Raw genomic sequence first — 27,572 nt, 5'->3', positions numbered from 1 at the left:
ACTTTTATCATAGTTGTGTGATCTGATCTTGCATCTTCTATCGTAACAGTACAATCATATTGATTGGCTTGAGATTGTTTGATTTCTCCGATAGGCAAGATATAAAAAGTAATGACAAACATATCCGTCTCATCGTTTGTGATTCCGCAACATCTTGTTTCGCTATCATACGATTAAGATTGTTGTGAGGTGATTAATTAATCTAGGATGTTCTTCGGGAATATAAGACTGGATTATCGATTGGTTCCTGTTCACCTTGATTATTATCAAAAGACGGAACAAAAACTTTAGGGTTATTCTGTGGGAGACAGATTTGTTTATTGTTAAAGCCTGCGATTTTGGGTCGTAGCAACTCTTAGTTTTGGGTGAGATCAGCTAAGGGAATCAAGTGCGCATTATCCTGCTGGGATCAGAGGCGTAAGGAGTACAACTGTACATTGGATCAGTGGGAGACTGATTGGGGTTCAAGTACAGTCCAGTCCGAAGTTTTCTTGGAGTAGGCTAGTGTCTGTAGCGTCTTAATACAGTGTGTATTCAATCTGGACTAGGTCCCGGGGTTTTTCTGCATCGGTGGTTTCGTCGTTAACAAAATTTCTGGTGTTTGTGTTATTTCAGTTTCCGCATCATATTGTTTATCTTTATAATTGAAATAATACAGGTTGTGCGTTAGATCTATATTAGATTAATCCAACCTTAGTTGTTGATTATCATTGATTGATCCTTGGACATTGGTCCTTAGTACCGTCCAAGTTATTCCTTGTGTTTGATTAGGACTCGCTGATTTCTATTAGGTTGAGTAGATCAAAAAAAGAGATAGATATTAACTCCTTGAGATACTTTTACCTAGATTGAGTCTGACTGTCTAGTTGATTCTCTAGAAAGTATTTCGGAGTTAGTCCATGCAGATTGCTAAGCGAAATATTGGGCGGTGTTGTTAAACCCCCGCTTTTTCAATGGCGATGTCTTATCTACAAAGTTTAATGGTTAAGCAATAAACCTCGTATTTTATTCCTTAATACTATGTCTATCAAGAGTTCAAATATGCTTCGCACTTATGTTTTCAATATGCACGACTTGAAAGATACGTTACGGAATAAAACAGTTCAAGTAAAATATCACTAACCTCAAGTGGAAGGATGATTGTTTTCGTTGTAGCTCACTGCTTCTTCACATCTTGAAGTCTTCGCAATACTTGTAATGTCTCATATCCTAATACTTTCAACCTAACCTATACGAAGTTGACTCTAGTACATAATCAAGCGACTCTTAACATGAGTTTTGATTCACTAAAATATGACAACCAAACTTGACATACCAACGCTTGGTGGGTTCAACCGAGCCATGCTCTAACAATCTCCCCCTTTGTAAATTTTAGTGACGAAACTCTTACATCATATGGATAAACAAATTATAAGAATTCATTACAATCCGCTTGATTCCCGATTCAACAACACAGTAAAACTGCTTACATTCAATCCTTGAAAATGCCGCTGTGGACATTATAATAACAATGATATTACTCCCCCTAAGGAAGATAGGTAGATATTCAATCCGCACGTCTTTGTTATTCCACTTCATATGACATGTTACTCCCCCTTAGTATGTGCTTTTACTCTTTCGTCTTTATTATTTCTGGAATGGTTTGAGTTATTGAGATCGAATACATGTTTATGGTTAAGGGATGATAGTGGCACTGAGTTATAGTGGTGGTGTTGAACTGACGTTGTTGTGATGAAGTCTTTGTGTAACTGTTATGCATTTGAATTATACAGATGAAGTGTAAAAGAAATTGGACTTTTAGTGGCAGTGAATTGAGCTGAGGGAAATGAAGTTAAGGATGGTGGTGTGGTCTAGGTAGTTGTTCTTGCAAAAACTGAAGTTGTAAGTGGTGAAGTACAAGGTATGGGGTTGGTGTCATTGCTGTGAGAGTGTGGTTTGTAAGGATGGTTGTAGGGGGTAGCTAGTAGCTCCAGTGGAGGCTTGCTTCTACATTTGCGGGTAGGCTTAGTTTGTATTGTAATTGAAGTTTAGATAAATTGAATTTGAGAATGTTTTATGAAATTGTTTTAGATGATTTTTATGTTAGTGGTATTGTAGAGTTGTGTTGCACAAATGATTGTGCACTTGTATTCTCTGGCCTGAGCAATGGCTCTGGCCTGTGCAAAAACTTTAGCCTAATAGTCATCCCAGTCAGGGTCTGACTGACTCTGTTTTTAGGTGATTTAGATATCTGATTGAGTTGATTCGGTGTAGACTCACCGAGTTTCCTGTCTAGACCCGAGTTGACTTGACCGATTCATGTTTGACTCACTTGACCTTAGACCCTGGACTTTGACTGTTTGACTGACGTTGACTCTTAGAGACCTGATGACTGTTATGTTGACCGTTAGAGACTGTCAGTTGACCATATGGACCAGACCTTAGATTAATGGGCCTTTTTAGTGGACTTGGGCTTAGGATTAGTGTTCCTATTTGATGTATTGGATCTTTATGGTCTGAATCAGCTTTTTTTTCCTTCTACAAAGCTGTAGATACTCACAAAACTTAGCTAATGGACTATAAAACCAACCTAATTGGGTTAGTAAACTCTTAATTATGTTAAAGACAGAGAATTAGATACCATAATGGGCTTAGAACCATTAAATAGAATTGTATGATTTTTATGTGAACCATTTTGGCTAGATTCTTAGACTTCTTGTATGATTAACAGTTAGTCTTTATTAACAACGATCGATTCAAAGGATGAACCAGTGGATCGTGGATCTCGAGGTAGGCGTGGCTTGTCATTAAAAGAGGTGGGAATACATTTAACTCTTTTGTGATTATTGTTGTTTTCTTTTACCAAAATTTATGTTTAACAAGCTCATCCATTATCTGATTGTGCATTATATGCATTGTTTATTTTAAATTCCGAAAGTTCTTTTATTTCTTTTAATCTTTCCATTGTTTGGAAAGAAATTGTAATGCTTTGTTTTTCTTAATAAATTGTTTGGGAAATGAGAATTTCCATCTGTGGTATATAAGATATGTTCCTTCACCCCTTCTTTATATTTACGAGAGAACTATTAGGCGTGGAGCGGGCGTGCATTATTACCATATTAGGCGTGGAATGGGCATCAATATTAGTGAAGGAATTTGTCCGTATACATGATTGTTTATTTCAGTGTGTTGGTCGGCTTTCAGTGTTGGGGAAAACATGTAATGTTTTCCAAACCATTTCGGTGATTACTTGAAAGTTAGATGTTATTCCTACTGGGCACTCTGTGATCACTCTTTTCCACTTTCAGTTTCAGAGACAGATCAGAGTTGTGCAGGGAAAGCTTCGAGGCGCTTAGATCACTTCGGCTATGTTTATTATGCTGTATATTCTATTTGCAAACCATGACTATTGTATATGTTTCATTTGAGAGAAGTTTTGTATATAAATATTTCAGAGTGGGGCTAGTTTTTGGGGTTAAGTTCTGTAGCAGATTTCTTATTGAATGCTTAAGTATATGATTTGGATTCTTAGTGCCTCAGTTTTTTAGTTAATCTCTTGGATTAGTCACCTTCTAGTTTTGGGGGCGCTACAGTATCGGTCTGGCTTCACAATACCAATGAAGTCTTTAAGTCGTTAACCTGATTTTAGAGAAGAAAATCAGAGGTTAATGGAGATCGACTCTAACGCGCGCACTAGTATCAAACAGACGTGTGGGGATTAAGATTTACTCAATCTAGATGTCTCATATATAGTCTTCAAATCAGGTTTTTTCCTTAGTTACTAAGAAATCCATATTCACTGTTAGATGAAAACCTGATTTAGATTCAAGCTAATATTTCTCAACCGTTGGATCGAAAACTTAGCTTGTCATACACACTTGGTAAACGTTTACTGGGTTTGTGAAAACCATGCCAAAACGTGTACGCGTATGTTGGTTCAACATAGTAACCAAAAAGGCTAACCATATGAGAAACTCATATTAACCTGGTTCTTCTTCACCATAACTAGTTCAGTTGACTCAAATGAACTAGTTATAGAGTTTTTCAATTGTTATGAGATCTTATGTAATACACAAGAAATAATTGAAGCAAAAATGATTCGATTCGATTGAATCGGCTCATGAACATTATAGTCACCGTTTGCATAAAGCATTCCTTAGTAATTTAATGTTTCATGTTCAGAGCAAATCTTTATATCATAACCTCTTAAGATCACAAACAAGTTCGCGGACTTAAGTTTAATCGGTTGAGTTTTCCAAACTCAGCAGAAATTCTCGGTAAGAGAACTTCCGCCAGTTCGCGGACTGGGTTCGAGGAATGAGTTCGCAGACTAAGCACACAAACGAGTATTTGGAAAAACCCAGCAGAAATTCTCGGTACAAGAACTTCCGACAGTTCGCGGACTTGGCAAGTCAATTCCACAATCCTTCAGATTTCTCTTGATCAACAAAGTTCGAAAACTTCGGTTCAAGGAATACATGGTTATGTAATCTAAGATCTCATTCCAACCATAGAAACATTCTCAGAGGACGTTATATAGCCGTTATTCACAGACCGTTTCGCGTCAGAGCAATTCTCAAAGTGATTGAAACTTTTCATGACTTGCGTCACTAGGTGAAGATAAACCTGATCAAAGCGAGACGCTTTACCAACACATGATTTCGAGAAAAAGATAAGTAGGTTATACTCAGCTCGAAATATCAAATGTGTATGATCTAGTCTATATAGCATACGACTTTTGTCTCATAAGAAGTAGGAGATATAATAGATAGACTTTTGAGTGATAAATAAGTTCAAGTCTCCACATACCTTTTTGTTTATGAAGTTCCACGGTTCCTTGTGTAGATCTTCGTCATTGTATGATGAATCACCATGAAGTCCTTGAGCTCAGCTACACTTTTCTATCCTAGTCCGAGACTTAGCTAGTAGACTAGAAATCAAGACTCATAGTTTCGATCACTAACATTGACAAACATGCTTGATATAGCAACGCATGCGAGGTCGACCAAGCTATATATGCTCTAACTTACACAATACTGCATCATTTTCTTCCCATTGCAACAAAGATCTGCTATATGCTCTTATATGTTGTATCGCACACGTACTTTCATCAAGTATGTTAGTGAAAACAGGTAAACAACACTTGGTAGGTATAATTGCAAGTTGTTTTTGTCTTGGTGTTTGTCCTGCTTCTTCTATTGCTTCGTCCAAATTTCTCCTTCCATCATATTTTCGCGCCATCATCATTTCTCTTATTTCCGCCATTTCTCTAAGAATATTTTCACTCATTGTTTGGTCCAAATCTTGATGCATAGGTCTTTTTAGTATTGCTTGGATTATTCTATTATCTCGATTGTTCTGACGCATATCCTCTTGGATCTCTCTTTCTTCAACGTCTTCTCTTCGCCTCCTACGTCTTTCTCTATCAGCTCTTGCACGGTCAGCTTCCTCTTCTTGTTCATATTGATTTCTCAACATTTCTCTTCCTTGTAATATCATTATCCCTTGTTCTGGGTAATTTTCTTCACTTTCTTGATCATATTGTGTGCCATGACGTTCACCTGGACTTTCTTGTCTGTTATTTCTTAATCTTGCTCTTGTGCGATTACCTTGGCGTGGATATTCATATCGGTCATCTACAAATCTTCGCTCTGCATACCTTCTAACACCTTTATTTTGTAACGCTTGCTGGTTTTCATCAATATTATTCAGACGCTGTACTTCTCTATTATCTTTTCGATTAGATTTACTTTGCCTTGATGAACTTCTACTCTTCCTTGATATTGAACCAGTTCGTGTTGTACTCCTTGATCTCTGTTCTTGCAATCTCATGTTTTCCTCTCTTAGATCATCATTTTGACGTATTAGATTCACACGTTCTTCATCTTCTATACGCCTTTCTGCAACCAATATTTGTCTAAGTTCCTCAATTGTCATATTTTCATCTCCTTCTATCATTCCTACATCTCTAGTTCTTTGTTATTCTTCTTTTGTCGAATCCGTTTGCGAAGTATGCATACTTACTCTATCATAATCAATGACATTGTTTTGTTCTGGTTCACGCTGAGGTCCAATTGGAACTTCATTTCTTTGATCGTTTCCTTCTTGCATCTGTAACTGTTCAGGAATTTCACCTCTTCTCCTCTCAGCAATTCTTCTACTTCTCCTCGCTGCTGCTTGTTCAACAATGCTTACCATTACTAGTTTCTTAAATTAGTAAGGGAAAACTAACTTTACACGAAATCAAAGGATTTTTGAATGAATATTTCGCTTTTTTATTGGAAGTTTGAGATTTAAATGTCCTAAATTCAATTTCTAAAAGGATTCACCGACATGGTATATCACTCCGCGCTGTTTCTAGCGCCAAAATGTAGTTGAAGGAAATCCTACAATCAGTTAATCATAATGGAAATCATCTCTTTATTCATCAAGATCTCAAGAACAATTACAAGATAATAAGAAAACCTAGACTTGCTCTCCAAACAAACTTTCTCTTTCCTAGTTTCTTGTCTTTGGATTCTAAAAGATCAACCCTCTTGTCTTTGGTATTACATAGTGGATGACAGCTAATAAAGCCCTTATTTTCGAAATAACTGTGCGTTATCATCGCACATATACACTGACCTTCTTCTCGCACACCTTTAACTTTGCACAGGTCTTCACACTTTTCTCTTGATTATGCTGACATCATCCGATACGTCATCTTAACTTAACCATAAGCGATGGTTTTCGCTCCTGCTAAATCGTCCTTTCTTCGCATAGCTAGTATGTGCGATATTTCATTCCTGCAGGAATTCCTTCAATGTGACCTTTTTAGCTCCTGATTTCATCGCATCAGCTTGTACTTGAGGTGTTGTGCACAGATATCTTAAAATACGAAACTTCAAAGCAAATATTTTATGAAAACAATTTCATATGCCAAGTTTCTTGCTTAATTAAGAGGACAGTGATTTTAGGTAATTGCGTTAGCTACTGAATGTATTAGCTTATAAGAATGCTAGTATGTAAACTGATAAAAAGGGGGTTTATTTTTTTTATGGTTTTATCATTTGCCCATACATACATACGAGGAAGTCCTTTGGTTAGTTTACTACGGGTAATCAAAACCAAATTCTATGTATCATTTTGGTACCCATGTAATAGTCCTGCGAATATGAAGTGCCTCTCTTATAACTTGCTTGGTAACTAGAAGCAGTCAGTGACTGTCATGGGAATAGTAATGAGCCAAAGTAGCATTTACAAAGAGAAAGGATGCAAAATCTTGCCGGTGCCACAAAACCGACGCATGCTTAGATTGCAAGGGTGGTTTCTGTAATTTACCTTAGGGAAAACCCTATAAACTCATCTCAGTTCGCCTCCTCTTCTTGCCTTCTCTGTCACAGCGCCGCCTTTTTCATCTTCAATTCTAGCACCAATATTATCCAGCGCCATCACCACTTACACCATTCAAGGACTGGGAGGGAGAGAAAATGGTGATATTAATTGGTATGGGGACTCGGAAATGGGGTTTTCATAGGCCGTTAACCTTCTTTGTATAAGCTGATGATAGATATTCTTCAGCATCGGGAGAGTAAGCATCTAAGACTTGCTAAAATCAAATTTAAATTTTTGGTGACTAACTTTAATTCATTCCTGCCTCTCTTTAATTGGGGATAAATCCCTACTCAAATATTAGTTCGAGTTGTTGTTCAATTTGTTCATAAACTAATAGTGATTTTCTGATTCCCAGTCTTGGGGTTTGATCAGATTTAATTTAACTTATGTTTAACCCTAGATTCAGATTTATCTTACTTCATTGTTTCCGATTCCACTTTTTGTTAGCATTTGAAATTGACGAAGGAAAAATGTGAAAGAAAATTTGGTTTTCTGTAAAGTGATAATTGTCATTTGCAGATCCGATTGGGGTTCTTTAGTTTGATTTTACTTCTTCATGTATCAGGGTTGTCTATGCCTATACAAGGACACCCCATCTCTTATCTATGTTCTACGGCTGCTTATCCTAAAACTCTGTCACTTTAGTTGTTAAATCTTTGTTGTCATCGTGGTAATCCAAAAATTAAAGTTCAAGAATTTGTACTTTATGGTGGAGGTTTTAGAGTTAGTATTTGATTTTAGTAGGAGTTAAATTGCATGGAACTTCAACTTCAATATAAGAATTTCACTCTAATGATAACAGTATTTGAGGTGGTTTAACTTATCTCTTTTGTGTCATTATGCAGCATTAAACCACATGTTGCGCCTCATGGGGTAGTCAACTCTCTGTACCAGTGGGAATTCAAGCAGATGCGAGTAGTTACAAGCAGCGAGGAGATTCAAGCAGTGACCGTCAGATACTTAAATGCTGCAAGCTAGTTAAGGCTGAGAATTCTCTATTGATGAGCAATCCCTCATCAATGCCGAGCGGATGGCCCGCGATGCTCGCAATAGAAGAATGTCTTAGTGTGCTTATTTGTATTCTTACCAGTGTGTTCCCCACGGAAATGCACCCAGGGTCTGTCTACTCCGTCCTCAAGATCAGGTAGATAAAACTTGCAGATGAAATGACACTTTTAATGGAATTACTATTGATCTTAGTGATGAATGATCATTTATTATTTTTTGCTATTAATGTTCAACTTATTCTTTGTATCTCTGCTAAAATATGTCTCTCTTATCGGCATCTACTCCAAAAGACGAGGTACCCATGATTGGCTTGTTACATATTTAAACTAGAACATAGACATGTCATTCCGGAGGTCTACAAGTTCATCTCTTTCAACTATACCTAAAGATAAAAAGTATTACTACCCTATTAAACCAAGTGTAGTATCTTGGATGCAACTAAATATATAATTAAATTTGTTTGCTTTGATTGCGGCCCTTAGCACACTTTATTTTTTCATGGTATCTTGGAATTGTTCTGTTAACATATATTATTTCATGACTTCTATTTGGTGCAAAATGCGTTAACACATGGAATGCAATAGCTTCAAAATAACATTGTGATGGTGAGAAGAAGCAAGTGACATAATGAGACCAGATTTTGATTGAGTAGGCTTAAAGACAGTGCTTGTGATTCTAATGACATAATGGATGAATTCCCGTACGAAACCTCTTGCGTGTAACCCGATAGAGACAGTTTATGTGATTCCCGCTCATCCTCTGATTTAGTTCCAAGATGGCTATAATTGCACGTATTACCAAAAAACTTAGAGGGGCTATCAATGATACAGGACAGCTATCCAATTTCCGTGATACTTCTCTTGTTTCTCTCATTTTCATTGTTTTTTGTTTAAATTTTAATTAGCTGTTTTCTCGATTCTTGAGAAACTGTTTCGAGTATAGTTCAACTTAATTAATAAACTAAGTCTGAGTGTTTACAATGGGAATTTCTTGATAATCTGGACCACATAGGGATGTTTGATTGTGATGTTATAAGGAATTTGAGAATTGGCTTGTTATTGATATTAATTACTTCCCAAGGTATGCAAAGATGCGGATTTGTTTTGCGATATCATTCAAGGTAGTCAGGATTTGGGTAATGAGGGTGTGCAAAAGGAAGAAGAGGGTTCTCCTGTGACAGGTTCTGTTAAGGAAGAGGATGCTGTGAGCAACAATTGTTCAGCTGATGCAGGTGAGTGGAACTGATGAATTATGGATGACAGAAATGGATTCTCCAATCTCTGATGGAAGATTTTTGGTGGTTAAAATAGATGTTGCTACAACGTCTAGGAGGTAAAGTTCCTCTCGTTCTATTTGAAATTTCAGATGTTGTGGTGGGGTTAATTGGTAAGGTTAGCTGAACAACTAGATTTTTACACTTTTCTTTTGATGCCTCTCAAGTGGGTTTGTTTTTGGCGTTTCTTGTTGATTTTTCGGCATTTTAAATGACTATGATTCTGTGTTGCTTTAGACATCAAGGAATTGGGTCATTGGGTTTTTGAACCTTGCTAATGAAAAGAGAATTGCTCATTGGAATTAGCTTCTTGCAGAGAGAGTTCTTTTGGTGCTCAGCTTGTGCCAAGTAGAAGTTGTTTTAAATGAGTTAATTAGCATGTTAGGGCAATTTGATATTTGTATTTTTATTTGCATTTGGTAGTTTTTCTTTTCATAAGAATTCTCACTTTTTCTGTTGTTCTGCCCATCTTTGTAGTGTTTTGAGTGAGTCATATTTGTAAGTCTTCGATGTTGGTGGTGGTATCGTGTAAGCACTCATATCATCTAACTAGGCCTTTTTGTTCCGTTTTGCATCAAAATTCTTTGTTTTCGGTCTCCAGCTATCAATTGCAAGTTCTTGTTAATTGCTTTTAGTGGTGGAACAAGTAGCTACCTGAGCCAATTGGGACCATTGGTAGTGTTTGAGGCTCGGTGACAGTAATTTTCTAAAACTTGATCAAGAGTTCTAATATGCTATACCCAAGGATGTAGTTGTCACCCGTAGCAGACTAGATTGCATTGAAGAATCCTTTTTGGTTTACCCAAACTAAACATACGCCCACATCCCGTTTAACCCTAATTTTTCTTATTGATTTAATGGCGAATGCAGATTTCCCCATTAGCCGTGTTGATATGGATGTCAAGTACTGGATGACAACGCCCGAAGTTGATTTTCCAATATGACAAAGGTATGGGTTTCCATGATGGAATGCAAATTCTACAAAACTAAACTTATTAGTTCAACCTAAAACGCTGGAGCATACACCTACTTCAACGACTACATGAAGTACTCTAAAAAAAGAATTTGTGTATCAGAAAACACAAATGCATCAGATAACACAAACTTAATTTGATGAATTTGTTTTTTTGCTGTATTGGAGTTGTTCGTCAGATTACAATACTTCATTGACTATTTTGTTCATCGATCACGAGGATGATCACCTAAACACAATCGTGATTATATGGGCTTAATCTTAAAATGAATTTAAATGAGAGAACACACTCCAAGTCCTGAACAAGATGGTAGAAGATACGTTGCCCTTCAAGATATTGACTACGCTCTGAACAAGAGAACCAATCTTGAAAGTAGCTAGTAAAACGAAATTTGCTCATTCCTCGTCGCAATCTTAAGTTCTTTCTCCCAACAAGATACGGCTCTGGCTAGTTGTTATAATCTTCCTCCATAATCTCGCTGTCACTCCAAAATAAAAAAAGAAAAGGGAAAGTTTATTATCAAATCCACCCGATTTGATTAGAAGTCAAATATTTAGACCGAGTCAGCTTTCCCTTTAATAAAAATGTCTTTCCCCCTGTTAAGCTGTCAAACAGTGACTACTACGCAAAGAATTTTACATTCGCATCAGCAATTTACTTCGCTTAGTTCTGCAACAGTCTCTCATACATGTGAAAATGAAACCCTTTGTCGTCTGTTATTTAGCTTGTACTCTCAAGCGACCAAGGTTTCGCTCTTAGTTTATAACTCATTTTTGATTAGGTACACTTAGATCAGCTGGGGAGTACATCGTATCGCAATTAAAGGTTTTTGAACACCAATTCACAGAGCTCAGAAGAAATCCAAAATTTCTTGCTGATCAAAGTAGCTCTTTATTCAATTGCCTGTGCTACGATTAGAGATTTCAAAGCATCACCTTATCTTCATTTCGTTGAAAATGGGGAACTTAAGAACAAATTTCCACTGTTGTAAAAATGTATTACAGAACCCATTTCTTAAGAGCCCACTTAGAAGATGAACTAGAAATGCATGCAGATGCTTGTGGAGAACCTTACTGAATGTATTTGCTTGTCTTTGACACAATTTTAATTAAAATTAAGAAGGCAATGAAGTTTACTGCGTGAATTCATTTTGTAAAAGGGTTGATTTGTTTTGATAATAATCTAAAGAGTTTTTTTCATCTCATGACAGATTTGATATTCACTTTTCTTATCACAAAATCTCAAAATAAACGCGTGACTTGGATCACAGTAGGAACATTTGATTTGACACGGGCTGCTACCGTGCCAAGAAGAGAACCCATTCCGGGCTGATGCTGCGTCTCGTCGCATGGGCCACTTTGTGTTCCAATATAAGAAGAGGCGTTAGGGTTTCAGACTACTTCAAAGTTCCAAACACTCAAACCAGTTACGGCGGCGGCGAAGTTGCCATCAACATGTTCTTCACCACCACCATCACTGATATCTGCATCATCACCACTTGATGAATGGGTTATAGATGGAATATGGGTTTTGTGTGTCACAAACCATGGAAGGAGGAAGAGATAAAAATGGTTGAGTGTGAGCGAAATCGGAAATGAAGTTTTTTCATATCTTGCGAGCACGAAGCTGTTCATTATTTCCAATCAAGGACTTATCGCTTGTGCTATTGGGGAACGAGGTCCTATAGATGCTCAAGCTAATCGAAGATTCGAAATCAGCAGAAAGCTCTTACTAAATCTGACAAACGGATGCAGTACCCTAAATCGTGTCAATGATCAAAACTGATATACTTCATGCAACTGAAACACAATAGATGGGTTATAGATTGGGAGGAGGAGAAAATTGTTGATTTGGAGGTTAGTCTGGTTTTCATAATTTGTATTTAAGAACTTGTTCACTAAATTTGATGTTGTTGATTTGGAGGTTGTTTCACTGACTGGTTTCTTTAAAGTATGCATGGGGACGGAAGAAAACAACTCCATCAACCAAGAAGTTAACCAAATATCAAACTATAAGGAGATAGATGCAGTTGATGTTGCTCAAAGCACCAAGCGGGATAGCTAATGAACTGAATCGTGTGGTGGTGATCTTGCAGCGGATGGATTATGAAAGGGAGCAGGATACTAATGCTAGTGCTAACAAAAGACGAGAAGCTTGGAAAGCTGGAATTGGGCTAGTACCTGTGCAAGTTGAAGAAGAAATTGGAATCTAGAGTGCAGAGAACAGCATTCCTGTCATCAAAAGCATTTGTAAGTACTAATCTTTACGGAAAAAAATTAGTAATATGTAAGTAATATGCTGCAACCAATAAATGAGAAACAAACATGAAAACAGGTTCTTTAGGTGTCCTTAGAATGAGATTGGGAGTTTCAATGACTTTCCAAACCTAGTCTTTTCAAGTGCGTAGAAATGTGTCTAACTAAAGTCTCGGATTGTTTTACTTCTGCTAGAGAATAGTTGCAGTAAAATGTACTTTATTCAGGAGGGCCGTATCAAACAATGTTGCATCCAAGCTGTGTAGTATTTTGGAACTAAATTTTTAGTTTGATTGTGGCCCCTGCTACACTTTCTTTGTTCAATTGTATCTTGAAAACTATTTGTTCGCTTCTGGCCTCATTAGTAAGTCTTTGTATGTACTACTTGAGACAGTATCAATAAACTTGAGATTTTATTGTTTAGATTTGATAATTTTCTGAAATAAGTTTTGATCTAGTTTCATTTGTTTTGAACTTGATGATGGATCCCATGTTTTGTTTTCAAGTGTGTCTTGGTAAGAGTTGTTACTTATGAGGGGTTCATGGTGTTATCCTTCAGTCTATTTCAATAACAATTAGCAAAGATCTTATATCAATCATGAAGTTCACTCCATTATCTTTTATAAAGTTCTTATTATAAACAGGATTGCATTCATGAAGTGTTATTCTTGCATTGTTTGCTATCTTTGATTATGTGTTATTGCTGCAAAAGTTTTCTTAATCTGACTCTATTTTCCGTTTTTAACTGTTGTACAAGTGGGGATAAAGAAAATTAGAGATCAGTTCTCTGTCAGGAAATGAAGGTTTCAAAGCATCAGTGCCTATCAAATAGGACTCCAGCAGTTCGAGCACAATAATAAATAGATGTCAGAGCCAGTTGATATATATATATCCTCCGGTAAGTCTCGGTACCCGACCCATCACCATGAAGACAGGAACCAGATCTAGAATACGGTTTAAACTATTATAACATAACAGTCGCTTGTGCCTCCTCCGGGTACAGTTCTGATGTCTAATTTCACCCTGTAATAACACTACCATGATGAATTTTCCTCTCAAAAATTATGTCTAATTTTTTCTTTTTCTGTAAAGTTTGTAACATGCCCTCTTTTGGGTTAGAAGCAAAGTAGCAAAAATAATTGCATTACTTGAATTGAATCACCAGCTTGTTTCTTCTCTGTTGAGTAATGTACAAATTTTGTTCCACCTGCAAGCACTTGGATGAATATGCCAACTGGCTAGTCCTGATAATGTTATCTGTTGAGTAATGTACAAATTCTATTCTCACACCACCACCATTATTATCTTCAATACCACAATTATCACCACCACTAACAAATCGAGTCAATGGGATATAAATGGAATTTGGGTTTTGTATTTCATACAGATGGAAGATTGATTTGGACATTATTTTTTATGAGGCGAATCGGAAATTGGGTTTTCATTTTCGCGGTTTCTATAGCATGAGGTGTTAATAGCTGTTCCTTGTTAACCACCGATATCTGCATATAAAGTAGGAGTCAGGAGTGAGTATCTATAAACTACTCAAATTAGTTTTAATTCTAATTTTTTATGAATAATTTTCATTCAGAGGTTTGTTCCCAATGCAGAGGCGTGCCATTCCGAGTCATCCTTGGGCATCAGCAGATGATTTAAGTTATTTGAGATCGGCTTATTCAATTCCTATTGTTGGTTGTACTTGTGTATGTTTTAAACTTCTAATTTGTGCTTTGTTCTAAATTTGTAAGGTGCAATCACAGATGTTAGTTGATGTGTCTGCTAACTTACCTGCAGGTACCTCCTAATGCCATGACTCCAACTGCAAATGGGTCCCAAGGGAGTGTAGGTTCGACCGTGGTCGATCTTGGATTCTTCTCCAGCTCTACAAATGGAGGAGTCTGGCAAGGCTAAAAGGGATAGCACTAGAACTCCATCTCAAGCCTGAAATCACTTTACAAAAGTAAAAGGTACTGGTTTGCAAAGTGTAATTATCTTAGCAACCCGTATTCTGCTGATTCGAAAAACAATGTCATCAAATGCATTGGTAAGTGCTTAAAAAATTACACTATCAGATTAGTCGTATTAGCGTTGCGTGCTATGCTGATGTCCTACTGCCACCAAATGATAAATTATTAGTAGTACATTGGGTTACAAGTATTTGTTCTTTGGAGATCTTGGTTTAGAAAACAAAAAACATGTCCTTTAGGTGGTCCTTAGTGTGAGATCAGCTAGAGTTCGAATAGTGACTTCCTAAAACTAATGTCAAGTGTCAAGGAATGTGTCTGACTAGTCTTGGATTTTCACATTAAGGGTGTTACTTAAGAATCAATATTTCTGTGTATATACGAACAGTTACGATGTGGTGTTCGGTAATGGATTATTGGCAACTTCATCTAGAGAACTGTCTAAGTTGTAGCAACCAAAATTTACTCTATTTAGGATGGCCTTATCAAGTTATCTTGCCTCCCAGTCGTGTCGTGTTTTGGATGCAACTGAATTTCCAACTAAATTTGTTTGCTTTGTTTTTGTTCAATTATTTACCTTCTTGGAATTTATTCATCTTCCTGAAAATGCTTCCTGAACATAAACTTTTACTTCGTGCAGATGTGCATAAAACACATGGATGTTATAGCTTGAATATACCTTACACATGATTCTTCCTAGAAATTCGATGTTGAGAGAAAGCAAGTGATATAATTGGATCAAATTTTAGTTGAAAAGGCTTACAGACAGTGCTTCTGATGTTGAGCTGGCTAAAAGATTTGCAGATATTAACCAATGATATAGTTTACGGAATGCCATGACTTCTCCTCTCATTAGTAAGTTTCATTCTTCTCATTTTTGTTGATTTTTGCCTATATATTTAGCTGTTTCTGATTTGATCCTCAGCAAAAAATGTTTGCGAGGTTTTTGCCTACTCATATACATTATTTTCCACCACCAGTGTGTAGCGGGATCTTTTTTTGTCTGTGGTTAAATGTTGGTTTCTACATCGAGGAGTTGGGTCATTGTGATTTTGAATCTTGCTACTGAAAAGAGAATTGCTCATTTGAATTAGCTACCTGCAGACAATTATTTTGATACTCAGATTGTGCCAAGTAGAAACAAGTTGTTTGAAATGAGTTATTAGGCTGTTAGTTCAAGATGATATTGCTATTTGCCTTTGGTAGATTTTATTTTTATAAGAATTTCCACTTTTTGTATTGTTCCCCTATTTTTGTTTTACCACTATCAGTCTTTTACGTCGGTGGCAGTTTCGTATTTGAAGTCTAACCAGGCCTTCGTGTTTTGTTGATTCTCTAAGACTTGATCACGACTCAAAACTCTAAAGGTTGATGACTAGTCAAAATGTGCATGTTTGTTTAATACCTGAGGATTGAACATATTCTAAAGAGACTAGATTACATGGAAGAATCCTTTTTGGTTCTGTGACCCGATGCCCTGTGTATGTGTTTTAAGGTATTGATAAATTACAATTAGGCTCTACTGCCGAATATTCCCTATCAACAGAAAATCAGGATAGTCTGTGAGCATGCATGATTTCTATCTTAGAATATGTATGATGTTGTTTGGTTCTTCGAAGTCTCTGTTTTAAAACTACGACTGATTGCTTCTGGAATTCACTAACTCATTTAAAGCTGCCAAATCGTGACTTCTCCTCTCATTAGTAAGTCTTGTTTTTCTCATTTTCATTGATTTTGTCTTGATTTTAGCCGTTTACTTGTATATATATTTCTGCTTTCGAGGCTTCTTCAACCTAATACACAGAGTTCGCATATGTACTTATGTAAGTCGGTACTTCCAAATATCTTCCAAAACCGATAGTGTTGCTCATGGTGAGGATACGGCTTGGGTTTGTGTTCTTATTGAAAAAAACTTCAGATTTGGTAAAGTTGATGAACTGACCAGAAGTACTTCCAAATATCTTTAAAATATCTGTAATGTTCTGAGCTTCAGTCATATTGGCCTTGCAGAAGATAATACAGTCTCCAGCAAATAGAAAGTGGTTTATGGAGGGTGTATATTTGCAAATCTTGATACCATTGATAAGACCCATCTCCTCATCATGTATAAGAGTTCGAGAAAGAGTTTCCATGCAGAAAAGGAGAGATAGGGAGAAATAGGGTCACCTTGTCTTAGGTTTCTGGAAGGCTTGAAAAATTTATCAGGAGATCCAGTAATTAGAATAGGAGAGGTGGAGGTGGATATGCACTGAAAAATTTTGTTGCACCACTAATCATTAAAACCAATCTTCTTCATGATGGTTTTGGAAGGTCCAATCCACTCTTTCAAAAGCTTTTGCCATATCTATTTTTATACCCATACTTTCAGTGTCTCGTTTTTTTTCCCCTCTTTTGGACCTCATATTGTGTATAATCTTATGGGAAATAGCTATGTTATCTCAACAGCGTGCTTCTTATTGTTGTAAGATGGACACTTAAATTGCTTGATTTGTTCAGCCTTAGCATGAGGCACCTCCACAAACAAGTCCTGCCTAGGTTTTTTGAAACCTCAACCTTCATATAACTCAGTTGTTATGAATTCGAAACTTACATATTCAGACCATAGTAGGCCTGACAAGTTAGTTATCATCTATCGTATTCAGTTGAAAAGTGGGGATGAAGATCGTATCTACGGAATTCAGTTTGGATACGACCTACTGAGCAACGAATATAAAGTGATGTGCATTATAAGATGTAAAAATGAATATAAATACTACATTTATACACTAGGTAGTACTAAACCATGGAGAAAGATTCAAAACCCATGGCCAACCAATTATCTATCTACTAGAGGCCATAAGAATACTACCGATCTCTTTTAGTGGAACTAACTTTTACGAGGTGGTAAAGGATGCAACAGAAGAAGAAAAATATAAAAGTTTGGCATTGATGTCGTTCGTGTTGGATATTTTCATAAATTTTTGCCACTTAGTTGCTAAGGGTTACAAGTAAAAACATGGAATTGATTACTTTAATATATATCCTCATGTTGCTTGCATCACATATATAACGGCCGTCCCTGAGGCAAGATTGTCAATGCTTTCTTTGGGGAAGCATGATCAGGGATGGTTATTTTCAATGATGTTGTAGTAATAAGTTCGTTGAGACTTGTGAAAGCATTAGATTTAATTTTTTTATAAATAAAAATAAAAAACTCAATTAAAAAGTGTTGTGAAAATTATGAAGAGGCTGGAGCTAGGATTTCACCATTCATCAATACTTATGTGGTTCTAAGTTAATTTACATCATGCAATTTAAACAATTGATTCGATACAACAGTATTGCCAAAATCAGATTTCCAAAACATCAAATGTTAGTCGCAAGCATAACGCATCAAGAGTCTAAAACTAAGCATGCATCATCAAGAGAAAATTTGATTAAGAAAAATCATTTAATTCATTTTTTATCTATGCAATTAATCATATAAAAATATTGCATAAATTTATAAGATAAATATTACCACATATTTCTTGAAAGAATGGCTTCCTCCATCGCCCAAAGGATTGGGTCTAGAACATCATGTTGGAAACACGCTCAAAAATCATTATTATTTCTCAAAGGGTGTTTACAAAGATGAAATGGAGAAAATCATGAAAATCGGGTGTTTGCAATGTTTATAATGGTTGCAAACACTGTTACAGAGAACGATAAAGATGAACTGCTGTTGTAACTGTAGCTCTGCGACCCACATTCGAATGTCGTTGTCCCTGTAGTAGGAACGACTGCCTCTGGTGGTCTTTTGTTCTTCGTATTCTTCACAGCAGCAGCAGAAATGATGATTTTTTGCAATTTGATTTTTCAGCTCTGTGATGTTCTGTCTCTCTCCCAAACTCTCCGTCTACTTCTATGAATCCCCCCAACAACCTATATATACTCGTCAGAACCTCCAAATATCGCATTAAACTCCCAAATATTCTCTCATAACTCGGCAGTGAAGAACAATATTCTCGGGAATATTTTCTTCCCAGAAACAACTCCACACGGTGTTTTCTCGTGCAAAAATACTCCCAACACGTCCAGTCCTCGTATAGAAGTGGTCAAACATTCAGCAGGCACGCGAAAACCTCTTGATCACACAGTCAGAACTCGGAATCGAATAGCCAAAAACCGAGATACCCTGAAACAAAAGTAACATAAAAACACCAAAAAACATAGTAACATAAAACCCCAAAAAATTTGATGAAACCAATTTTGGTTTCATCATAAACTTTGATGAAACATCATACAATTTTGATGAAACCAATTTTGGAATTTGGGGTTTTTATATCAATTTTAAAAACCTAGAGTTTTTGCATCAATTTTGTTTCAGATGGAGTTTTAATGGATCCAAACATTTGAATGAGGTTTTTATACTACAAGTTTGGTCACCTTTAATTTTTATAACTAGTTCTGTAGTAGTACATATCTTATCGTCTTATTATAACCGATTCTAATTATTCACACCTCGTCGTAGCCATCACTAGCACCTCCTCCTCAATCATAATTGTTCCACTAGCCAAAATTAATACTTTTTGCAACTGCATCAGGGTGTCATTATCGCACGGATTATTCGCTAGAAGTCAGTCATTTTATAGGTTTGGTTTAGGGATTTTACCATCTTAATTAATGCCATCCATGGCTAATTTGGTTGTTGATTTGAAATTCAATCCATGTTGTTATAGTGTTAATTTGGAGCTGGCGGGATTGTTTTTACTCTTCGTGACTACATAAATTATGTTGTTGTATGACCATAGACTAATTAAAAAAATTGGCGGAGTGAACAACAAATGGAATACAAATATCATTTCCTTCAGTAACAGCTAGTTTCAGGGGGTTAATTCTAGAGTGATTTATGGGGAGTTGAGTGTATTTTGAATCTTGGGGAGTTTGAAAGAGTTTGAGAGAGTTTAGGAAATTTGAGAGAGTTTGGTGTTTTTGAGTGTAGGGAATTTGGGAGAATGTAGTGAGTTTGAGAGAGTTTATTAGAGGGAGTTTGAGAGAGTTTATTTCTAACTCTTGAGTTCAAAAGACTGAAAGAAACAAGTTCTGGTTCTGCAACTGGTGGAATCAAACCAAACAACCAACCTTAAAGATGCACCTAAAAAATTTAAATTTAGGTGTAAAGAAACACTAGTTCTGTACAAATTTTTGGCTTACGGATCCAAGGAATTGGACAAAGTACCTTCTCTCTTTTTTCTTCTATGTATATGCAGTACCTTGTTTTATAACCATGTATAAGAAATGCATATACATCCTAGTGGATATAGGAAGACTTATTAGGCTAAGAATCGATAAGCTCATCCTAATATGAATTTGTGTTTTGTGTACGGTATACTAAGCGATTTCGGAATACTAATCAGTTTTACGCACATAAAAATTCTGAACGCTCATCATTAGGCTCCGTTGGTTCAAGAGCTCCTTTTGTCTTATTTGAACCTTTAATACATCTAGCGGGTAACTCTGCACACTAATGTACATTATTGGTTCATTATCAAACCCAATAAAAATAAAAAATGATAGGATGTATGTATATTATCAGGTGACGAATGGGCACTCTATATAACTATACACAAAACCTGTACAAGATAAAGATGCAATTTTATGCAAAACTTTTCCTACCTCTTAATTTAGATTAATTCGTTGATAAACTCTTTGGAAATTCACCCAATTGGAAATCCCATACCCAGTTAACTAGCACTGTTGCGACACAAATTCAGCAACACCGATCATTTGATTCATCGCATTAGCACAAGAACTACCACTGTACTAACAATTACTTTGATGTCATTTCACTCCCTAGCTTACTGTACTCATATTTAAACAGAAATTCAAATGTGCCCAACAACAATAACATGACGCTCTTCAAAACTAATGTATATATCACATAAATGTGTATTAAACATCTCATGAACAAGTTCGACCTTTTGAATATTTTGACAAGTACTAGCTAACAGCCTAACACTATCGACTCTGTGTAGCCAAGTGACAAGATTTACACCCTATTTGGTCAAAGAAGGATAGATGAAAGAAAAAGCATACCTGAAGCTGAAACTTTTCCTCTTTTTCTTATGTTTTTTTCTGACCAAACTCCCTCCCAAATCTCTACTCTTTTGAGAGATTTGTGTACATGCAAAAATACACTATCAACTCTTCAGAATTCCCGAAAACAACCAACTCCCTAGAATTCTAGGGTTTTATGACTAACAGGAAGTTCAAGGGTTCCTTTCAAGCTCCCCCAGGACTAACAAGTGTTTTGTAGGGAGTTTGAGAAACTCTTCTAAACTCTCCCACGACTAACAGGGATTTTGAGAGACTCCCTCGAACTCCCTCACAACTAACGGATAAAACCCAACTACACTGAAATCCCCACAAATCACTCGAGGACTAAATGGAGCGTATTTTGTTCACCGTCTGTTATAAAGTTGATACATCGTTTTGGTGAAAATATTCGATCCCAATTAGTGAATATGATCCATCCCTATTAAAATAAAATTGGTAAATACTGACCCGATACACCGGCGAAGGAATTGGCAATAACACCATCACCCCCTCCATTCCAGTGCCATAATCCACTAGTAATGAATATTGAAATATGTTGTCAACAAATATTAGATGGAAGACCAGGGTCGAACGAATGACTACTTTACTCATTATGAATATCATGGATGCTACAAAAATTCAATAATGACTCCATACTTATTATTCGATAATCTTCAGCGTAATAAATTGAATCTATATTATATCACTATTAGAAAGAAAAAGAGCTAGTAGGCTTCGGTGAAGCCGCATTAATTATTTAGGTGGTAGATCACAATCCCATGTCATCCACGAGAGTGTCTTATTGTGTCCATCGAAAGAGAACTTGTTACCAATTTGTTGCTTAGCTCCCAAAATGTTTAATGTAGGATCTGTACCATTACTACGCATAATCCCAAGACACAAATGAGGATCTTCCTTCTCTTCGATATGGAAAAGACCCATTGGATCGATTATAAACTGTGCTCCTACTTGATTTCCGCAATCAGCTGGTTCATCAGGATACTCGTTATCTTGTAAATATAATGTCATAGATGGAAGGTTACTTGGGAAACCATTTGGCATATGCCAACACAAATCCAAGTGGTGTGATGATGCGTCCATCTCTGGCAAGCCAAGAGTTTTCATATAATCAACAAATACTTGCCTCACACGATCATAGACATCATTTGCGAAGTAACTAATCGACGTTCCAGAATCTATAATAAAGCCACCATGCCCATTAATTGCACGGTCGAATTTACCCGGTTCAAAACCTAAACAATTTGTATTTATTTGAATATCGGCCAACTTCAAGAAATAGCTTCTGGCATCTGTCTGCACAATCGGTGTTATTTGAACATGGCCACTGATGGGGAGTAGTGCGTCATCCCCTAACATCAATTTACCTGGATACTCAGGGGGTCCAAAGTGCCAATCTGCTAAACAATAACCGAAAACTCCCTGAGGAGCAAACTGAGAAGCGAATGAACGAGGACCCGGGCCCAAACCGAATACGCCATCGATTTTGTTATCGGGATTGTCTTCGAAGCCAAACCCGACGGTTCCATATGCACAACCGAACACAACTTCGTCAAGAACAGTAGAATTTCTCTCAAAACCATAACGATCAAAATCAAAACGATCTATGGACATAAAACCTTCAACATGCACATCCGTACTATCCCATTCTTTGAATTTGCAATGATTATGATTACATTCATAAGGTTCACACAATGGGTGATCACAAGGAACCAATTTGTATGTAGAAGAGTCATCAGGATTATACAGACGTTGTTCTTGTTTAAAACAGCCGATGCAACCATCGCACTGGAGCCAAGTAAGTTCGGCAGCGGTATCTAAAATCAGGTACGAATCTACGGTTGGAGGTGTACCAACAGAGAGATGCACTACGTAACTCGACGATTCATATGAAAATGGAGGTTGGACCTCTGTGGGGTTTTCTTCAGAAGCTGCTGTTAAACTCATCAAACTATTAGCTCGAAGTTTTGACCGATCGACGATTTTTCGGAACTTTTCAATGCGGGAAAGGTCGTTTGATTCAATGGAGTCTCTGTGAATGAGTTTAAGAGTGAGACCGGATGGTTTCTTATCACCAGGCTTCGATAAAATGGAGTGACTCAATGAGATAATGAACAGAATGCAAAAGAGAGCTTTTATGCCCATTTTTGTTGATTTTGGGAGGAAGAAATCAAGAACAATATTGGAATGAAGAGCAAAGGGTTTATGAGCTCATTTTTATATTGGTTTCAAAAGATAAACTCAAGGTAAATTTGGACTGATATTAATGTGAATATATTCGCAAGATATTATAGTAATGAAAATTTGGCCTAATATTAATGTGAATATATTCGCAAGATAATTATAAATGGAGCTAATTTTTTTTCTTTAGAATACAGGAAGAAAATGGTAAAGAAAGTATTTGAGGAAATATTTTGATTCGTTTTGCCGTTACATAATTAGCTAGGTAAAATATTTCGTGATTTGATGGTAATAAATTCGAAATCTCATCAACAAAATAAAGAAAGTTGCTTCAAAAATAAATAATAAAGTAAAAAATTGTAAGTATATTTTAATTATAGAAGTTGAATAAAATTAATACCGTTTTGTATGAAAATTAAATTCATTATCTAAAATTATTAGGTTCTTGCAAATCTAAAATATTCTTTCCTTCCAAAACCGCATTTTTATTTACACCTAAAATATCTCCCACACCTGAATCCGTATTTGAATAGTTATTAACCAAATTTCCGGTCAGGATTACTTTCCAATACTCGGTATGAGATTGCAGGAAAATCTTGTGAAACTTGATGTAACTCCAAAATATTTTATCATTCCAAATCTTGGTTAATTACCGGGGATCTCGTTTGCATAGTAATGACTTAGAGATTTTGTTGCACGCAAATCTTTATTATATTCACTATAGGAAAAGGGAGCTCATTTATGTACCTCCTTTAAGCACTAACAATACCCTATAATCTACATAATCTTTCTACCTCATCAACTTTTCTTTTTTTTTTTTGCATACCGCCAACAAATTATCGATGTCTATTCATAAACTGTACTTTATATTCTATCTTCTACATAGAGTTTTTGGGGAAGACTTGTGAGATTTGTCTCATCGACCACACGAAATCTAATTTCACTAATAACCATCAAAATCTGATACTTTTAAACCCTTTTTAGTTACCACCAACGAAACTCATTACAAAATTTATATATTTTTGATCGACTAAACCCGATCGAAAAAATTAATATATTTTTGATCGACTAAACCCGATCGAAAAAGTTAATATATTTTTGATTGCCATCTTAATGACAAGGAAGCTACTCAATTTGGAGAAATGTTGCAGGTGGTTGAAGAGAATCTTCCTAATACTGATGATGGATGGGTTTGAACAACAATAACAAGGGTTAGTCAACCGGGAATAGTAGAGACATTCCGAGACTTTTTATGCAATAGATTTTGGGTGATTCTCCGTGAGTTTAAAGATTTTGAGAGACTCTCTGAATGATTTTCAAGGAATTATGATGATTTATTGAGATAAAAAAAATATATGAATTTCAGCTTACACACATGAGACAAACAATATACTTGTTTATTTTTCAAAATGAATATATGAATATTTCAATGAAAATGCATTATTCCACGCATGGTTAACAAAATTTATAACCATTTTGGCAGTAAAATAAAAACGAGACGAACATAAGGGATTTGAATCTCTATTAAACTTATTGGGTTTTAGAAGACAACCATTTTTTCCTTCATTTTTTATGAATTTAATTGTAGCTTATTTAGTTATTTTTTTTATATATTTTGATATGTAATCCTTAAAGAAAAGAACAAACTCTATCAAAATATCACCTACCTAGGAGAGACTTTTTTTTAGCCTATTATGGTATGTTTTGTAGTAAAAGTCTCTACAAGTCTCTCACAACTATAACTCATTGATTTCAAATTCCAAATCGAATTACAGAGAATCCTAAAGACTTTTAGAAAGTCATGATCCAATAACAGAGATTGTTTGATATTTTGAAGAACTCTCTATTGACTAATAAGAAATTTTAGAAGTCTCTAAAATTATTTCAATATTTCTACAAATCTCAATTGGCTAACCCCCTGTAAATTTATCACCGGGAGTTGTTATATTACCCCAAGTTAGTCATTGCTAACTCCATTATATAAGGACCACCTCCTCTGATCATTCTTCAGTCTCTATGTTCTTTCATATTAATAAAAATGAATAAAGAATAAAATAACCAACAAGAAATCAAGAATAATCCAAGAACAAAAACACGTATATATTGTTTTCCAAACTGATATGAGGGAGTGTTTAACTTCTTTAAAACAAAGAGAATCACAAATATATATAAATGAGAGCGACAACCTCCAATAATACTAGTATAATCTAAAAACAATAATACTAGTATAACCTCCATATTGCTTCGTGTGTGCTGATGATGGATGAAGTTGACCTTTGCATCCCTCATCAACACTCAACCCAAACATTTCGGCATATGCTCGAAACATAATGTAGATGCAGCTTTTCTGACTACTACACCCAAGTAAGATTAAAGACTAAAAACTACTTAAACATACAAGATTCATCATGAACAAGATGCAAATAGCATGGAATGTAAAGATTAACACAAGCATATAACGTGGTTCGGCCATGAAGACCTACGTCCACGGAGAAGAAGATGTTTTATTATTGATTATAAGGTCTTACCCTTGAAAGTGTTACAGATCTCTTCTAGATTTCTCACTTTATCTCTATCTAAGTCTCTCTCAGGAATTCTCTGTAGAAAAACCATCTAAGATTACATAAGTTGTCCACCTCCTGGTACATGGACTGGTATTTATAGACAAAATAAACTCGTAGGATCTGGGTGAGCTTTCATCCATCGTTCTGGCTCCCTCGAACTTTTTCTATACCGTCCCTCGCGATGGCATACTTGGTCCTCCCTCCGAGTTGTCCTGCTCTCCCTTGGATCGTGTTTCCCTTCTGTGGAGAACCTCGTGATCCATCGCCTCTGGGTCGTAGTATAGATCGTCCGAGTCTTCTGTCACGATGCCCAAATACCCAAGTCCTGTTCTTATCTTTTAATAAATACGGTATTGCTTTTTAGACTTGACCGTCTGAGCAGATTAGACATTTACATACACGCGTCATTCATGTGGCGCTTGTGCAGTTTCCTCGACTGAGACAAATCCTTCTCTCATCGAGTGATTTGGTACTCCAACCTCATCATATCATCATATATTCATCCCTTGGGATGTCGACACGTGGGCATCGGGTATTTTACCCACACATTTTGCTCCTTTTCTTTGCAACTTGCCGAGGGCATGATGGGAAGAAAACTATGTAACCGTCGCAACTTTTCCGCAACGTCCTCGGTTTACGCCACGTCTGTATTTTTAATGCGCTTTTACCCATTGAACCTGAGGCACCGTTTGGTGGTCCTTCGATTTCTTATAAAATCTATTGGGAGGAGAGAATGTCGCCTTTAATATCTCTTTTCAGAGTTCAGAGCTTTTTCATTATTTCTCTACTTTGTCTCTTGTTATTTTTCCTTAACTTATTGTCTTCTATAGAAAGATTTATAATGTCCGGGAGGAACTCCCCATCTCGCTCCTCAAGACGGTATGGTCCCTTTTCTTTATCTTTTCTTTTGTTTCCTCCGATGATTATCATCGATCTCTTTTTGTATGTAATCATTCGGTTTTGTTAGAACCAATGATTCCTTTCATTGTTTCTTTCCCTTTTTGGGGTTATGTGGTTATTACAGTTATTTTGGCCGGTAACTTCCTTCTTTTGCTCCGGCTGTGAAGCTTTGCTGCCATTATTTCCGGCGGTTCTTGCCTGTGTATGTTCGTTTTAGTCTAGTTTTCCATTATCATGTTAGCCACTGTTCTCACTTCTTTTCTTATGTTTTCTTTTTTATCAGTCCCGAAAAAGCTCCGATAAGAACTCCTAGTTCTGAGCGTTTCTCAGGCCTATCTGATGAGGCGTTTCTAGAATCAGTGAGGGTTAGGCATCGTCTCCAACGGTTCAATATTTCTTTTGCCACTCCCGAGGGGAAATTTGGCGTTCTTTCTAAGGATCTCTTCGAGGAAAACCCTTGTGGTCCAAACGAGATCATAGTCTCAGTGGGTCAACTTGACGCCGGCCTTCGTCCTCCTCTGTACTGTCCGTTAGATCCCGTCCAGTACGAGGTGTTGTGTAAGATTGAACCTCAGCGAGCCATTTATCATCCCAATGGTAACTTCTATCGGATCGCCCGAGAGTGTAATCGCCGAAGCCAAGGCAAAGTTACTCAGCACGAGTTGAACCGGTTTACTCCCGATCAGAATGATCTGTATAATCCTGGTACTTTTGTGGAGAACTACTGGTGTCACCAGTCCGATACCTATGATGGATTTGGAGTTGGGATTTCTAGGTCTCGGAAGAGCGCTCGAGATTCTCAGTATCTCTCCGATTTGGATCCTCATGTTGCTACTCAACGTACTATTCGCAAGACTCATAATCCCAAGTGGCATGTTGCTCCTATTCAAATTGTGGGACCTTACATTTATGGTTGTGAGCTTGGTAATGTTCTTCCTTGTATTCCTGAGATGCACGCCCATCTGCCTTCCTATAGACCTTGGGAGCTTAAGTGGGTTATCCCTCGTAGGGTTTGTCTCAGTCAT

At 36.5% G+C, this 27,572-nt stretch overlaps 2 protein-coding genes and 3 long non-coding RNA genes across 5 annotated transcripts; 3 read left to right on the top strand and 2 right to left on the bottom strand.

Annotated features, from left to right (window-relative positions):
* Positions 1–4,989: 4,989 nt before the first annotated feature.
* On the bottom strand, positions 4,990–6,177 carry LOC113311359 (apical junction molecule-like). Its single transcript, XM_026560199.1, has 2 exons — positions 6,000–6,177; positions 4,990–5,879 (listed from the first exon to the last, which is right to left on the bottom strand). Exons 1-2 carry the CDS (start codon positions 6,175–6,177, stop codon positions 4,990–4,992), a joined length of 1,068 nt encoding a protein of 355 aa, XP_026415984.1.
* Positions 6,178–8,204: 2,027 nt separating this feature from the next.
* LOC113308722 lies at positions 8,205–10,577 on the top strand. Its single transcript, XR_003340007.1, has 3 exons — positions 8,205–8,497; positions 9,442–9,693; positions 10,505–10,577. It is a non-coding gene; the product is annotated as an uncharacterized LOC113308722 (long non-coding RNA).
* A 1,381-nt stretch (positions 10,578–11,958) lies between these two features.
* Positions 11,959–14,027, top strand: LOC113308364. The gene is made up of 3 exons (XR_003339689.1): positions 11,959–12,464; positions 12,560–12,857; positions 13,621–14,027. It is a non-coding gene; the product is annotated as an uncharacterized LOC113308364 (long non-coding RNA).
* A 485-nt stretch (positions 14,028–14,512) lies between these two features.
* Positions 14,513–15,980, top strand: LOC113309552. Its single transcript, XR_003340657.1, has 3 exons — positions 14,513–14,566; positions 14,658–14,830; positions 15,468–15,980. It is a non-coding gene; the product is annotated as an uncharacterized LOC113309552 (long non-coding RNA).
* Positions 15,981–21,637: 5,657 nt separating this feature from the next.
* On the bottom strand, positions 21,638–23,047 carry LOC113311357 (aspartic proteinase nepenthesin-2-like). Its single transcript, XM_026560198.1, has one exon. It carries the CDS (start codon positions 23,045–23,047, stop codon positions 21,638–21,640), a length of 1,410 nt encoding a protein of 469 aa, XP_026415983.1.
* Positions 23,048–27,572: the final 4,525 nt, after the last annotated feature.

Source organism: Papaver somniferum, chromosome 9 (assembly GCF_003573695.1).
Source record: "Papaver somniferum cultivar HN1 chromosome 9, ASM357369v1, whole genome shotgun sequence".
Classification (NCBI taxonomy): Eukaryota; Viridiplantae; Streptophyta; class Magnoliopsida; order Ranunculales; family Papaveraceae; genus Papaver; species Papaver somniferum.
Note: the sequence above shows the minus strand (reverse complement) of the source record. Positions and strands in the feature narration are given on the sequence as shown.

Coding starts and splice junctions, on each gene's coding strand:
- LOC113311357 (XM_026560198.1), bottom strand. CDS start 23,047: ATGGGCATAAAAGCTCTCTTTTGCATTCTGTTCATTATCTCATTGAGT.
- LOC113311359 (XM_026560199.1), bottom strand. CDS start 6,177: ATGGTAAGCATTGTTGAACAAGCAGCAGCGAGGAGAAGTAGAAGAATT. Junction 5,880..5,999: donor CATTGATTATGATAGAGTAA/GTATGCATACTT, acceptor TATTGGTTGCAG/AAAGGCGTATAGAAGATGAA.